We start from the raw sequence: 13303 nt of genomic DNA on the forward strand, positions 1-13303 counted from the left end.
ATATGTTACTTTTTTTTTTTTTTATGCAGCCCAATGCTAAGGTTGTGGGCTCAACCCATAAGGAGGCGTGACAAGTTGCAGGACATTTTGCCTGGTATCAGTTTTCCCCCCACCAACTGTGAAATTTGATTCAAAACACTGCTTCTCATAACTGTATATTGAAGATTGGATATCTTCTGAATGACTGTTATTGTGTTTTGTCAAGCAGCAGTTTCATGTTCAGAGTGGATGGGCAAACTGCTTGTTGCTGAAACTTGTTGCATTGTATTTGGTTTAGGAAACAGTATTATACTTATTACACCTGTATGATCACATCAGTATGGCATTCAGCTAAAATGGATTTAAGAGAAACGATAAACAATAAGAAATGAGATCAAATATAAGATATCAGAGATGAAAGATAAAAGGATAGCAGTAACACTGAAGAACAGAAATAAGGGAACTGATCAAAGAACAGACGTACAAAAAAATTATAATAAGGATATAGGAACAGAGACAAAAGCATTTTGATTTCTTAAGAAAAGCTTTGAGCTCCAAAGCATTATATTCAGTCAAGAGACCGAGAAGGGATGAATGTCTGTCTTACCTTAAACCGCTTGTCCTGAAGGACCTTTTTAATGGCCACCAGTTCTCCTGAGTCACAGAGCTTGGCCTGATAGACCACGCCAAAAGAGCCGTTCCCGATGACCTTGGTGTCGGTGTAGCTGACCTCCTGCGGCCGGTCAGGTCCTTGTCCAGGGGTCGCCACCACTGTGGTCACTTTACTGCCATCTTTATCTCCTGCAGACAGATAAAAAGAGAGTTGGGGGTTAGAGACTGACTGATGTTACAGTACAAAAAGGCAATCGGAAAACACAACAAGGTCTCAGCAGTAACAAGTTCCTGTGCTTTACGCCTTGCAACCTAAGTACTAATGTTGAGAATTATGAACCATTTTCTCCAATTATAAAAAAAAACACATTAAATCTGAATGATTTTGATAACATTCGGTTCCATTAAGAGCTCTTGAATTTTTGAATGTCAAGGATTGTCTAAGAATTTATAGATTTGTTATATATATAAACGTTTGTTTTATGCATTTGGCAGATACTTTTATCCAAAGCATATTGCAAAGTATACTTGATATTTATGAGTCCATGCATTCCCTGGGAATTGAACCCATGACCTTGGCATTGAATTACTTGTATTACATTTGAATAGACAGTGAAACATACCATATCAGCACAATGAAAGCATCGAAAACATACACCTGCTGGTGAACAAGTTCTGTACTACTCTATATTTTCCTTTCTGCATCAGTTCAATTCATGAATGAATCATTCACCAAACTTCACCAATCCTCATTCACTTTTATTATGCTATAGAGAGTGATCAAGGTATTCTTCAAGATCTCCTTTTGTATTCCACAGAAGAATGAAAGTCAGTTCTTTGGAGTAAATGATGACAAAATTTTCCATTCTGTGTGAACCATTCCTTTAATTGAAAAAACAAGGCAGCTTATCTAAATGGCTAACAGGACTGTTCTGTAAATTAGGACCAAACTGGGAAAAAACTGGAAAGAAAATCTACCTTGAGCTTATGCATTTAAAATTACTTTTCTTGGCAGATGTGTTCTCACCAAAGCGGCATAAAAGAAAGTGCATATTTGGAACTTGGGAGGATTATTTCAGCAGGTGACTTAGGATGAAAGTGATTATATTGCTTACAATGCAAACATATCACGTGAAATATAATCCTCAGCATGATGTGGAGAGGTTTTCAGAGTGACTATTCTTTCTTTCAGAGCTGTGAGGGGTAATAAACCCAAGAAATTAGTCCAGTGGGCCAAAGCATAATGCCTTTAGTTTATCTTCATCTAGAACATTATAGGGACAGATTTAAAGAAGTCATAAAAATATTTACTATACACATTACCTCTTACAATACAACTTGAGCTACAAGGACTTGGCTGAATATACTATGCAATGGTAAAAATGCGTCAACCGATTCTGCTATATAAAAAATATTTAATTCCCATTATAAAAAAATAATATAAAATGACTCATACCACGATTAAATTTAGGTCCCCAGGACAAAATCAAATCATGTGCGTACAGTGATGTATGTATGTGATTGAGGGATCTGGTCCAGTATTTGTGTCTACTTGGATCAGCTTCTTTGAGTTCCAGTTCAAAGTCCCTGTTAGCTCTGTTAAAGGTTAACCGCATAGCCTCCAATTGTCTTGTGCCTCTTCAACCCACTCACACCCACAGAAGCCCCACACAACAGATTCTCCAACGCGTCTCAAATCATGCCTCCGGATCAACTGTTTCCTAAATCTGCAGTTAGTGGCTGATTGTGTTGCAGCAGTGTATTTTTAAAGAACAGAATCAGGTCTAGTGTGCAGCTCATGCCACATTTCCTCCCTCACCACTTGAGACTCTGACAGCCAATGCCAACCGCATCGATATGCCGCTAGGGCTGGGCAAAAATATTGATTTTCCAATTAACTGTGATCTTCGTTTGAACGTTCTGATATCGATTTTTAAAATCCCAAGATTGATTTTTAAATCAATGGCTTTTTTCATCAGATTCTCATTAATCATTATTTGTAGCATCCCTTTCAATCTGCAGCTTTAGCTGAGTCAGTAAATCCTGACTGCCGGCCCATGCACAAAGAACAAAGACCTAAATACTGTGAATGTCAGCTCGTCTCATTAGTGTGTATATATATATATATATATATATATATATATATATATATACATATATATATATATAGTTCAGCCATGAAAATCTACTTGCGCTCTTGTTGGTTCATTTACTTCAATGTTCCCAGCCAATCGGATAATACTCATTACTGGATTCCTATATAACCAGCACATATTCAATAAATGTTTTGTCTGCACGATATGCATGTCCTCATCTTAGCCCACCGCCTCCCCAGCACCACCTGCCTAGATCTGCTGCTATATATGAATGTAAATGAATAAAGTTAAAAAGAACAGGAACAGCATTTAATTGAAGTAGAAATCTTTTGTTAAGCCTTGGGCAAAAAAACTGGGTGTTATTTTTGATGATGGTTTAAAATTTGACAAACAGATAAATACGGTGGTCAAGTCCTGCTTTTTTAAGAACAGAATCAGGTCTAGTGTGCAGCTCATGCCACATTTCCTCCCTCACCACTTGAGACTCTGACAGCCAATGCCAACCGCATCGATATGCCGCTAGGGCTGGGCAAAAATATTGATTTTCCAATTAACTGTGATCTTCGTTTGAACGTTCTGATATCGATTTTTAAAATCCCAAGATTGATTTTTAAATCAATGGCTTTTTTCATCAGATTCTCATTAATCATTATTTGTAGCATCCCTTTCAATCTGCAGCTTTAGCTGAGTCAGTAAATCCTGACTGCCGGCCCATGCACAAAGAACAAAGACCTAAATACTGTGAATGTCAGCTCGTCTCATTAGTGTGTATATATATATATATATATATATATATATATATATATATACATATATTAAAATTCTTCTCTTAGTGTTTAAATCATTAAATGGTTTGGCCCCTGCTTATTTATCTGATTTATTGACTGAACATCAGCCCCTCTTGTCTCTCCGGTCGTCCAACCAGAGATTATTATGCATCCCAAAGTCGAAGCTTAAATGCAGGGGTGACCGCGCTTTCTCAGTTGCTGCCCCTAGATTGTGGAATGCTCTGCCCCTCTGTATTAGATCAGCACCTTCACTTTCTGTTTTTAAATCCACGTTGAAAACCTACCTTTTTGATTTGGCGTTTTATCAATGAGAACTTTCTATTGTACTGTTTCTTTTAGTAATTATTTTGTATTTTCTTATTGAAATGTTTTTATTGTGCAGCACATCGGTCAACCCATGGTTGTGTTTAATAGTGCTATATAAATAAAATTGACATTGACATTTTGTATTATATAAATGCCTTTATTGTCCATTTTAAACTAATGCATGCTTGATGTATAAAAGTATCAATTTCTTTGGAGAAAAAAACCCCCCAAAACTTACTGACCCTAAACTTTTGAACAGTGTCCGTCATAACCCTAAATTAAATACACTTAATCAAGTCAACATAAAAATAAACCATTTTACTTCCATGATGTGATTTAAGTCAATATTGATTGACAGGTCGACAGGTTATTTTATTTTGTAATTTTTTTTAAGTGGTATAAAGAAGAATCTTTGAGTTTCTGTGTATAGCGATAACCTGTAATGGCCCAAATTATTTCGATATGCTTGAAAGTGAAAATAAAATGAATCCCGATTGTGTTGCAGTTGTGTAATCATGTAGTTAATTTCATATTGACATGACATTTAACTTAACTGAAATATTCCCAAATGAATACATATAAAGGATAGCTTGTACTTCAAGTCGAACCAGGAAATCACTGCCGATACCCAGACCCTTTCTCACCATCTCCATGGCAACTGAGATGTCTCTGAGCCTGAGAGATGTTGTGGCCCACTTGCTAAAGACTCACCCACTCATCTGCACGAATACATACGCAGAGAGTGTGTCAAGGGTGACATTCACACACTCCAAAAATAACACCATAAAATGGCCATGAGCGAATGCCAGCGCAAGTGGAAATGAAGATCTGCTGGAATGTCTAACGTAGAATTAAAGATCTTGAAGTATGACGATCTTCATTACAATGTGAAACAATTTGTATGTTATCCATTCAACGTTCTGACGTGAAGTGTTTGCTAAAGTCAAACGTGATCTCAGGACAAACATCTCGTCAAACTGGTTCATGGGGTTTTCCTTTATTCAAGACAAGAAACCACTTCAAATCTCCATCGCTCTGTTTGAATACAGAGGAAACTAGATTCACTATGCATAACTATGACAATTCAGTCAGCACTTTGACACACCAGTACTTGTTACTCCTGTCAAACAGATGATTTCAATTTCTTGCAGTTACCAGAAAGCATCTAGATTGTACTAAGAACTAAGAATAAGTATATGAGAATGATTCCTGAAAGATCATGTGACACTGGAGTGATGATGCTGAAAATTCAGCTTGGCATCACTGGAATAAATGACATTTTAAAATATAAATCAGTTATTCTAAATTGTACAGTATTTTAGTTTAAAGGCAGTGGTGAGCATAAGATTTCTTTAAAAAACATTTTTAAAATCATTAATTATTTCAATCTTTTGACTGGTATATGGCATGTGCTGGCAAAAGCTAAGCTAATGTATATGTGAATTTTACCAACTGAATGTCTTTTAAATCACAAAATCTATGAAAATATACACTTTAGTCTTGGTCAAGACTGTAACCAATGAAAAACTTTTTCAGTTGGTCAATTAAACCCAACAGAAAGTTGTAAAAAAAATAACGAAACATAATTGTGGACTGAAATGACATGATAAGCCAAGATCGAGGTTTTTGCTTCGTTTCATTTTATGCCACATTTAAGGCTGGAAATACAACAATGTGATTAACTTAAAATAACACGCTTTAAAATAAACACAATAAATGACTACATGTAAATAAAACAGTCCATATATTGATGTTCACATGAAATCAACATATTCTGCGCTTTCATGTATAGTTGTTGAAATACATCAATATCTCTTCATATACCCCTTCTGGTGACAAATGGTACCACCGATGGGTTAAACATCAGTGACTGTAAAGTGATCCGTTCAGTCACTTCTCCTCTCCTGTTTTCCATTGACGTAAACTCTTTATCACTCCTGGCTGTGGTGAGGCATGTTTAGATGTTACCTCAGAGGTATGTGATGTTCAGTGCGCTAGAGAAGTGAAACTAATTAACACACAGAGAGAGAGGAAGGCCCTATCGAGAGTGAAAACACACCCAGAGATTAATTCACGTGCACACATACCTGATTACAAACACACAGCAATCACAGGCAAGAGTGTAATGTCTGTGAGGAATTGTGGATTATATATATTTATGCTTTGCTCTGAGCATCGTGACCCGTGTCTTGACCTGTGCTCGCAGTGCTCTGTGACTAATGACACTGTGATCTCACTCTGTGTTCAAATACATTATCAAGCAGTCTGTTTGATCACTATATATCCAGCACACCACAATATCTTCCAAGTGTTTTGAAGAAACCCCTGCTGCACTGGTTTCACAGTGAACTCACAAACATCTGATGGGCAAAACAGTGTTGTAAATGTGAAGAGGCTTTGTTTTGTTTGTCATAGAGTAGACTGCCTTATCAAAGAGTCAGAGGTACTTTTATATTATAATCAAAACAACCTGGAAAAGCCAATTAAAGTTTTTAAAAAGCCAGCCAGAGATGCTAATTTCCTTCCTTGCATGAGTAAAGGTGTGATATTTAAAGGGATGAAAATTCTGTCATTAATTACCCTCGTGTCTTTCCAAACCCGCAAGACCTCGTTCATCGTCAGAACACAAATTAAGATCTTTTTTGATGAAATCCAAGGGCTTTCTGACTCTGCATAGAAAGCAACGCAACTGGGCAACTTCAAGGCCCAGAAAGGTAGTAAGAACATCGTTAAAATAGTCCATGCGACATCAGTGATCTAGAATTTTAATTTGTGTTCTGAAGATGAACAAAGGTCTTATGGGTTTGGAACGACATGAGGGTGAGTCATTTTTGGGTGAAATTTTTGGTTTAAAATTTAAAATAAGTATGCCGTGTGCAGTTTTAAATCTGCAGTTTTAATTTCAACGGCCCACAGGCAGTCAGTCTTTAACCCCAATTACAGAGAGTGGAGGGTCAGCATGACGCCTTAGCGCAGGTAGAAATCTCGTTCTTTCACTCATACACACTGCTGATGTGTGGGAACGACTGTGGTTTGATAAAGGACTGGTGACAATTAACTACACACACACACACACACACACACAAAATACTTAGCATTTAATATAAGACTTGAGAGTGTGGTACAAACCTCAGAAGAACACTTCACCACAAACCATAATGTGCTAGTTTTTAAATGAACTTTTATACACTAAAGCCCCTTCAGGATGACACTAGACGCTATGCTTCACATTAAGGGTCCTGATCACCCTGTGTCAGTTTATTTGGTGATAATGAGCGGCTGACTGTACATTACCCCTTACATAACTCATTCAATTGACATGTTTTCAGTGAATTCAGCAGTAGTCTGTTGGCCTTTGTCATCACTCATGACTTCACTACCACTGAGCCAATCAGAGCTCAGCATCTCTCACTGAGGGCGCTGCCATGTCTGCATCACTCCACTGCAGCTAATGTTTAATCCCGCTCTATAAATGAACTCCGATCGGGCAGAGAGTGGAAGACAGTGTCTGCATATGGCATGTGGGTGAATTCATGATCATGCGTGTCTTTGTGTCTGTGAATTACTGTAGGCGAATTCAGCATTATAACAGGGTCTGTGTACTGAGCACTTATGTGTTTGAGTTCTCCACCTGTTTGCCAGATGACCCAAATCTCACTCTCAGGGTGATAAATTTTACTATCAGTCTCATTCACACAGCTAGATTTGTGGGCTATACTGGTTCTTGCATTCCTAGATCTAGTTTCCCCAAGTAATCAAAATGTCATGTTGTTGTATTTCAGTAACTCCGTATTTGTATGTTCTTTCTTTGTCATCTCATCGAGTTTTCAGATGGCTGTTGATTTTGCCAATCATGGCACTGCCTTTCAGTGGTTTTTGGACGTTAGTGCCTTTAAAACACCTCTTCCACTTGACAGAAATGAGCTGTTGTGATGTCAAGCATGTGACTTTCAGACCAAAAGATTCTTGAGTTTCTTTGTTTGTGTTTCAATCTGTCAATTTTGTTCAAACAGAGTGCAAGATGTGGTAAAATGTAGGAGACTTATGTTTCCTACATCCCTTTTGTTTAAAGCTTTTTTCTCTCTGTTTTCGTTAAGAGAAGGTTGATTGTATTTTTATAATGATAGTTATATACCGTCTTATTTTCAAAATGGATTTTTTTTTTTTGTTATTTGGGCAGTCAACGAAAGTAAATCTTTATGTTATTTAGTTTTCCTTGATTTATTTTTTATCTGGTGCCTTAAGTATTAATCTTGTGTTTTTTTATTGTCTCTCACCCCTATCAGGCAAAAAAACTGTTCATCATAAAACTGAAAAAATAACAATGTAACAGCAGCCAAAGACATCCATCCATTTATTGCGTATGCAAACAGACCAAGAGTTGAAAAAAAAAGTAGATAGAAAGCAAGAGTTGTCCTGCTTAAACAGCTCCTAGGACCTAGGTGAACGTGCTCCGACACAAAATCATACAACCTCTGTACAAGTATTTCTTTTGATTAAGTATTTAATTTGCAGCCATTAAAAAAAAAAGCATGTTACATATAGTATGAATGTAATTGGGACATGTTACTTTTGTCATGTTGTTATGTGTCAGTTGCATCACTTCACTGCCACTCTTAAATCCTCTCCCGTGGCCTAATGGCATAGCAAAGTTTCCATAAAATGTGCACTTCAATACACAGTAGGTCATCCTGGAACTTTTCAGCGAATGTTTTATGAATACTGTGAATTTGACTCACTTCACTCATTGTTTTTCACCTACTATATAGTAGAGAAGTATACATATTTGGATGCAGCCCTTAAGGTACATTAGTTCATGAATTCACTGGGATTCGAACCCATGACCTGTTTGAGCTACAGGAACAACACTGCTCAGTTGCATAGTTAAACTTTTCTCAACTTGCTCATGATCACAGGACACTCTGCCACCATCACTGAAAATCAATGACTTCCTCTGCTTTGTTGCTACAGAGCACTGTATGTGTTGAAGGCCCCTTTATGGCTCCGGTCTGATGTGAGCTTTTTGGCTGATGTTTAACAGACAGCCGGTGTCTAACTGCAGGGCAATGACACACAGAGAACCAGTGGGATACAGGACAAACACACACAAACGCACACAAAACTTTGATCTGTACCAGCTCACTCCTGCCATGCTCCAGAGTGTGCGTGACAAGTATCTGTATGAACCACACACACAGTATTCAATCTATTCAATAATCCAGACACCGGCAGATTATTCTTGAACTGTAATATTTCTGTCTCTTTCGTTGCTCTTTCTTTCTTCTTACGTAAAACCCACACACACTACACAATTAAAATTGGCTGTCGCAGCAACCAGGGTCATCCAATGGTCACATATCAACACGTGAGAAAAGACAAAGACACATAAGAATGAGACAGGAAACTGAAGCGGTTCAGGGAAGAGGTCCAGGACACTCCACTACCTACATGAGCCAAAATCACCATAAAGAACACAAAGCAGAACAGCAGAACCCACAATCAGAGCTAAAGGGGAGAATATTATTACAGTGTTTGTAAGTCTCTTATTCCCTATTTGGTTCTAAAAGTCTAAAGCGACTACTACTGTTAATTTAACCAAAGTTTGTTAGTTAACCCAACAATTCTGCAATCAATTGCTCACCCTCATGTGACTTTTGTCCATCTATGAAAAAAGGAAAATATTTATGAAAACTAAAAGATTTTTGTACCTCCATTGAAAGCCTATTCCTCCAAAACTTTCAAGTTTAAAAAAGTTCATAAAGACATAGTAAAAGTAATCCATGAAGGATGCAGTTTAATCAAAGATATAAGATTTAATTTAGGCTTTTACTAACATATAAACATTGATCAATGATGCCTATACATGGAGGACATCAAACATGTGCAAGAACAAACCTCACTGGCTGAAATGTGCTTGAGTGAAACATGAGGAAAAACCTCATTGGTTCCCACCCACAGTGAAATCTCATTGGTCTGAAATCTAGCTCAACTTAACTGTATAATAAACTTAAAATCACTAGCAGACACTTTAACCAAAGCTACTTGTGTTGTATGCAAGGTACAAATTCTACTTCTCTGGGAATCTAACCCATTAGTCTCAGCCTCAGACGTCACGCCCACGGACCGCTGGCTGAACGTCTGATGCATATGGCATACTTAGCTGGAAACACATCAGGAGTTTCGAAGTCGTCATCAGATTGGTTGAATTATACAGGATTTCCGGGAGACGTGTGTCACGTTCTTTAACGTTCCGCCTGGAAACAAAGATGCTGTGGCGCCAGACCCCCTCACGAAAGAAGAAAGCCGTCGTGCTTACAACTGTGATGACGAGCGCTTATCAGGATCAACTAAACGCTGGATTTTCAAAAGTGTGTGAAAAATTTAAAGTTCATGGCATAGAATCTTTAAAATGTCAGGAGTTTTACACACCGGTCTGTTATTGTGGCGACATTTCCACGCCCCTAAACATGACGCGGCACAAAACGAAACGTAATTGGTTGTTTTACCTGTCAGTCATATGGCCTCTTGGGCGGGCCTTGGCCATTCAAAGCAGCCAAGGTTCCCAGACCTTCTGCCATCAGCCTGAAGGTCTGGCTACGCGAGACTACGAACCCATAACCTTGCTGTTGATACCACCATGCTCTACTGTTTGAGCTACAGGAACATGCTACCATCTAATTGGCTGTTATTATGCCCTATCACACGTTCCTTTCTCTTTCAGAATAAACTAAATACTTGATGTTGAAAACATTTCACAGAAATTACCTAAAACTTCAATACAATTGTTATACCATCTGTTATTATTAAATATTGTTATCAGTAATAGGGTCACTTTGTATGCTAGCGTTGTTTATATATTTGAGAAAGTCTATGTGTAAAGGAATGAAAAATATGGAAGGCTTTAAGCATGAAAAGTGTAGCTTTGATTGGCAACTCAATCTGAATTTCTCTCAAGCATAAGTAAACATTGCTTCAAGGCATGATAAACTAAACAGTAGCAATCACCTTTTTGTCCCTGCTGAAGTGTGTAGCAGTGTGTGTTTGCGTGTGTGTGTGTGTGTGTATAAATCAGCACTCAGCAGATAAGACAGAAACATGTCAGAATGTAAATGATCAGGTAAGTGGAATGCAGACTCTGCTCTTTAATAACACACCGATAAAGTGTGTTACTGCTGTACCTCCAACATAAGACGTGCAAATCGAGACCTGTACTGCAGGTAAACATCATAAAATGTTCTTACCATCAGTAAACTTTGGGGGAAGCTACTTTTTGTGTAAAGCTAAAAGCAACTCAAATAGTAGCTAAACTCCAGTCAAGCTACTGAAAAAGCAGACAGCTTTTAAAAGCTACTAATAAAAAGCAGCTAACTGCACTGAAGCTATGTAAGCAGGCGGTATCTTTAGAAATACATAAGTATCAGATGAATTGCAATTAGCGCAGCATTTATCTGGCACAAAAACTGAGAATCTCAGTTAGCGTGGTGAAATGATGAATGATATAACTGGTTAAATTTAGAGCACTGTTTGCAATGGAAACAATGACATCTGCGATGCTTAATGTTGCAAAATTACAACACAGTCCAGAATGTAACGAGATTAATGTAATAGGCTAATGCAGGCAGCCATAGGCAATGTGTATTGTGAAGACAGACCAACATTTCAATTGTAATTCTGAATAAATTCCATATTGTGAGCATCACTATGACGCAACTTTCATATGACGTTCTCAAAACTCTGGCAATTTGATAATACCTTATCAAATTAAACACTAAACATTTGCGTCAAAACTGAGGTGTACTTCTTTGGGCATCATAGCTGTTTTAGCATCAGATATTGCCTTTGTGTATTTAACTCAAATTAATTGAAATTTGAGTAATGCAGCATTTGGATGAATAAACAAACATGTTTTGGTTTTGGAGCGAAAGTTAATGATGGCTTGATTTTGGGTAAACAATCACTTTAAAATCAACACACCAAGGATAAAAGTTGTCACAATAAGTGATTATCATATAGAATTGATTTAAGAACCATAGATTTAATATATATTTGAGAATTTAGGGTTGGGCGATGTCTACAAAATTGGCATCGGACGATGTCTACAGTGAAACATCGCGATTGACGATGACATCGGGGGTGGGGACATCGTTATTTTTACGCAGTTTGCATTAAGTAGTAATGTAGTAAAATGCAGATATTAAAAGGCGAAATTCAGTAAACACCTTATTGATTATGTAAGGGATAATCAACAGCTAGCTGTGCATTAAACTATTTGAATGCACGACGTGGAGGCGAAGAACCCACGAAGTGCATTCAAATCGTTTAATACACCGCTAGCCGTTGATTATCCCGCTTATGCCATGGTCATTTGCCAGCATTCACATATTAAAGATGTTAATAATATTTGCGCTGCAATATTTGACCGGAACGATAAAAATGACGGTTATTTTCGTCAGTTACAACTTGTTAGATGTATCATTCTACTCGCTTTAAATAAGCCAGAGCAGACAAATATATTAAGTAGTGCAGTAAGATTACATTTATTTGAATTAATTATGGTCAAGGTTAGGTATTCCAAGCCATTCTCGTCTTGTCGGAGAACTAAATACTCTTTAAATAGGTCGCGGTTTCCTTCTCTCCCCCTCCGTGCGAAACAGCTGTATGTCAAACCAAACTTTCCGTACAAGCCCGATGGGTGTGAATGGGGAGAGCGCAGGTGAATTTTTTATTTTTATCCAGGTCGGACTCAGTGATATGAGGGTGATGAACGCTGGTGTCTTTTCCATTTTTCCTGTAGCGCTTTATAATTGATTTAAAGACGGCATTGCTTGATTTAAAGTCTTTATTTATAAAGTCTAGTTTCATTTATGGTGTTGTGTTGTGTTTTGTGATGTAACGGTTAATACCCCCTCTGATACACTTCAGGCTTGCAACACTGTATTCGCGGCCGGTAGTCTGAACAGAGGCATACAATTCTTGCAGTGTCTCATTAAGTTCAGAAGCCGAGTTAGTCTCAACAGCATCATTTTTTTTCTTCTGATACAAAAAGTCTTTGAATGTGGTAATTGCCCATTTAGTAGTCTTTTTTGTATTAACCTCATCCTTGTCGTCTTCAATCTGCTTCAGCTCTGCTGGTGTTTGTTGAGCGAGAAAGAGATGCGTGTGTGAAGTAGCCTACCTGTGCCATGGTGTTACTTTCGCTGCTGAGAAATATACTGTAGCAATTTAAGCTTAGGTATTTTATACAGGCACAGGGCAGTGTTGACAACAGCTTATGTGCTCCTGAATGTAATTCAGGCACGGTTGGGTGGCAAAACTGAATTTATTTGAAGGAATTATAATAAATAGTTATTAGGCTACAATAGTTCTTCAAATACATCAGTTCTCCCCATTCAAAATAAAGACAAATAAATAAAGCAGTGCTACATTAAGTTTAATGAAATGCATTTAATTAGATAAAAACGAGAAAAAAAAATCTAAAAGCCTAGCTGAAAGTTTATTTTATTAGTGTACTTAATGGATGTT

The 13303-nt window shown here is 37.5% G+C and overlaps 1 protein-coding gene across 2 annotated transcripts in view; it reads right to left on the reverse strand.

The window, feature by feature from the left end:
* gsk3ba (glycogen synthase kinase 3 beta, genome duplicate a) overlaps window positions 1-13303 on the reverse strand; it is a 64966-nt gene that overhangs the window by 30904 nt on the left and 20759 nt on the right. For both annotated transcript variants that reach the window (XM_016450794.1, XM_016450793.1), the window contains exon 2: window positions 587-780. In XM_016450794.1, the coding sequence (XP_016306280.1) occupies window positions 587-780 (194 nt within the window). The remainder of the gene's footprint in view (window positions 1-586; window positions 781-13303) is intronic.

This window comes from Sinocyclocheilus anshuiensis, unplaced genomic scaffold, assembly GCF_001515605.1.
Source record: "Sinocyclocheilus anshuiensis isolate Anshui unplaced genomic scaffold, SAMN03320099.WGS_v1.1 scaffold507, whole genome shotgun sequence".
NCBI lineage: Eukaryota > Metazoa > Chordata > Actinopteri > Cypriniformes > Cyprinidae > Sinocyclocheilus > Sinocyclocheilus anshuiensis.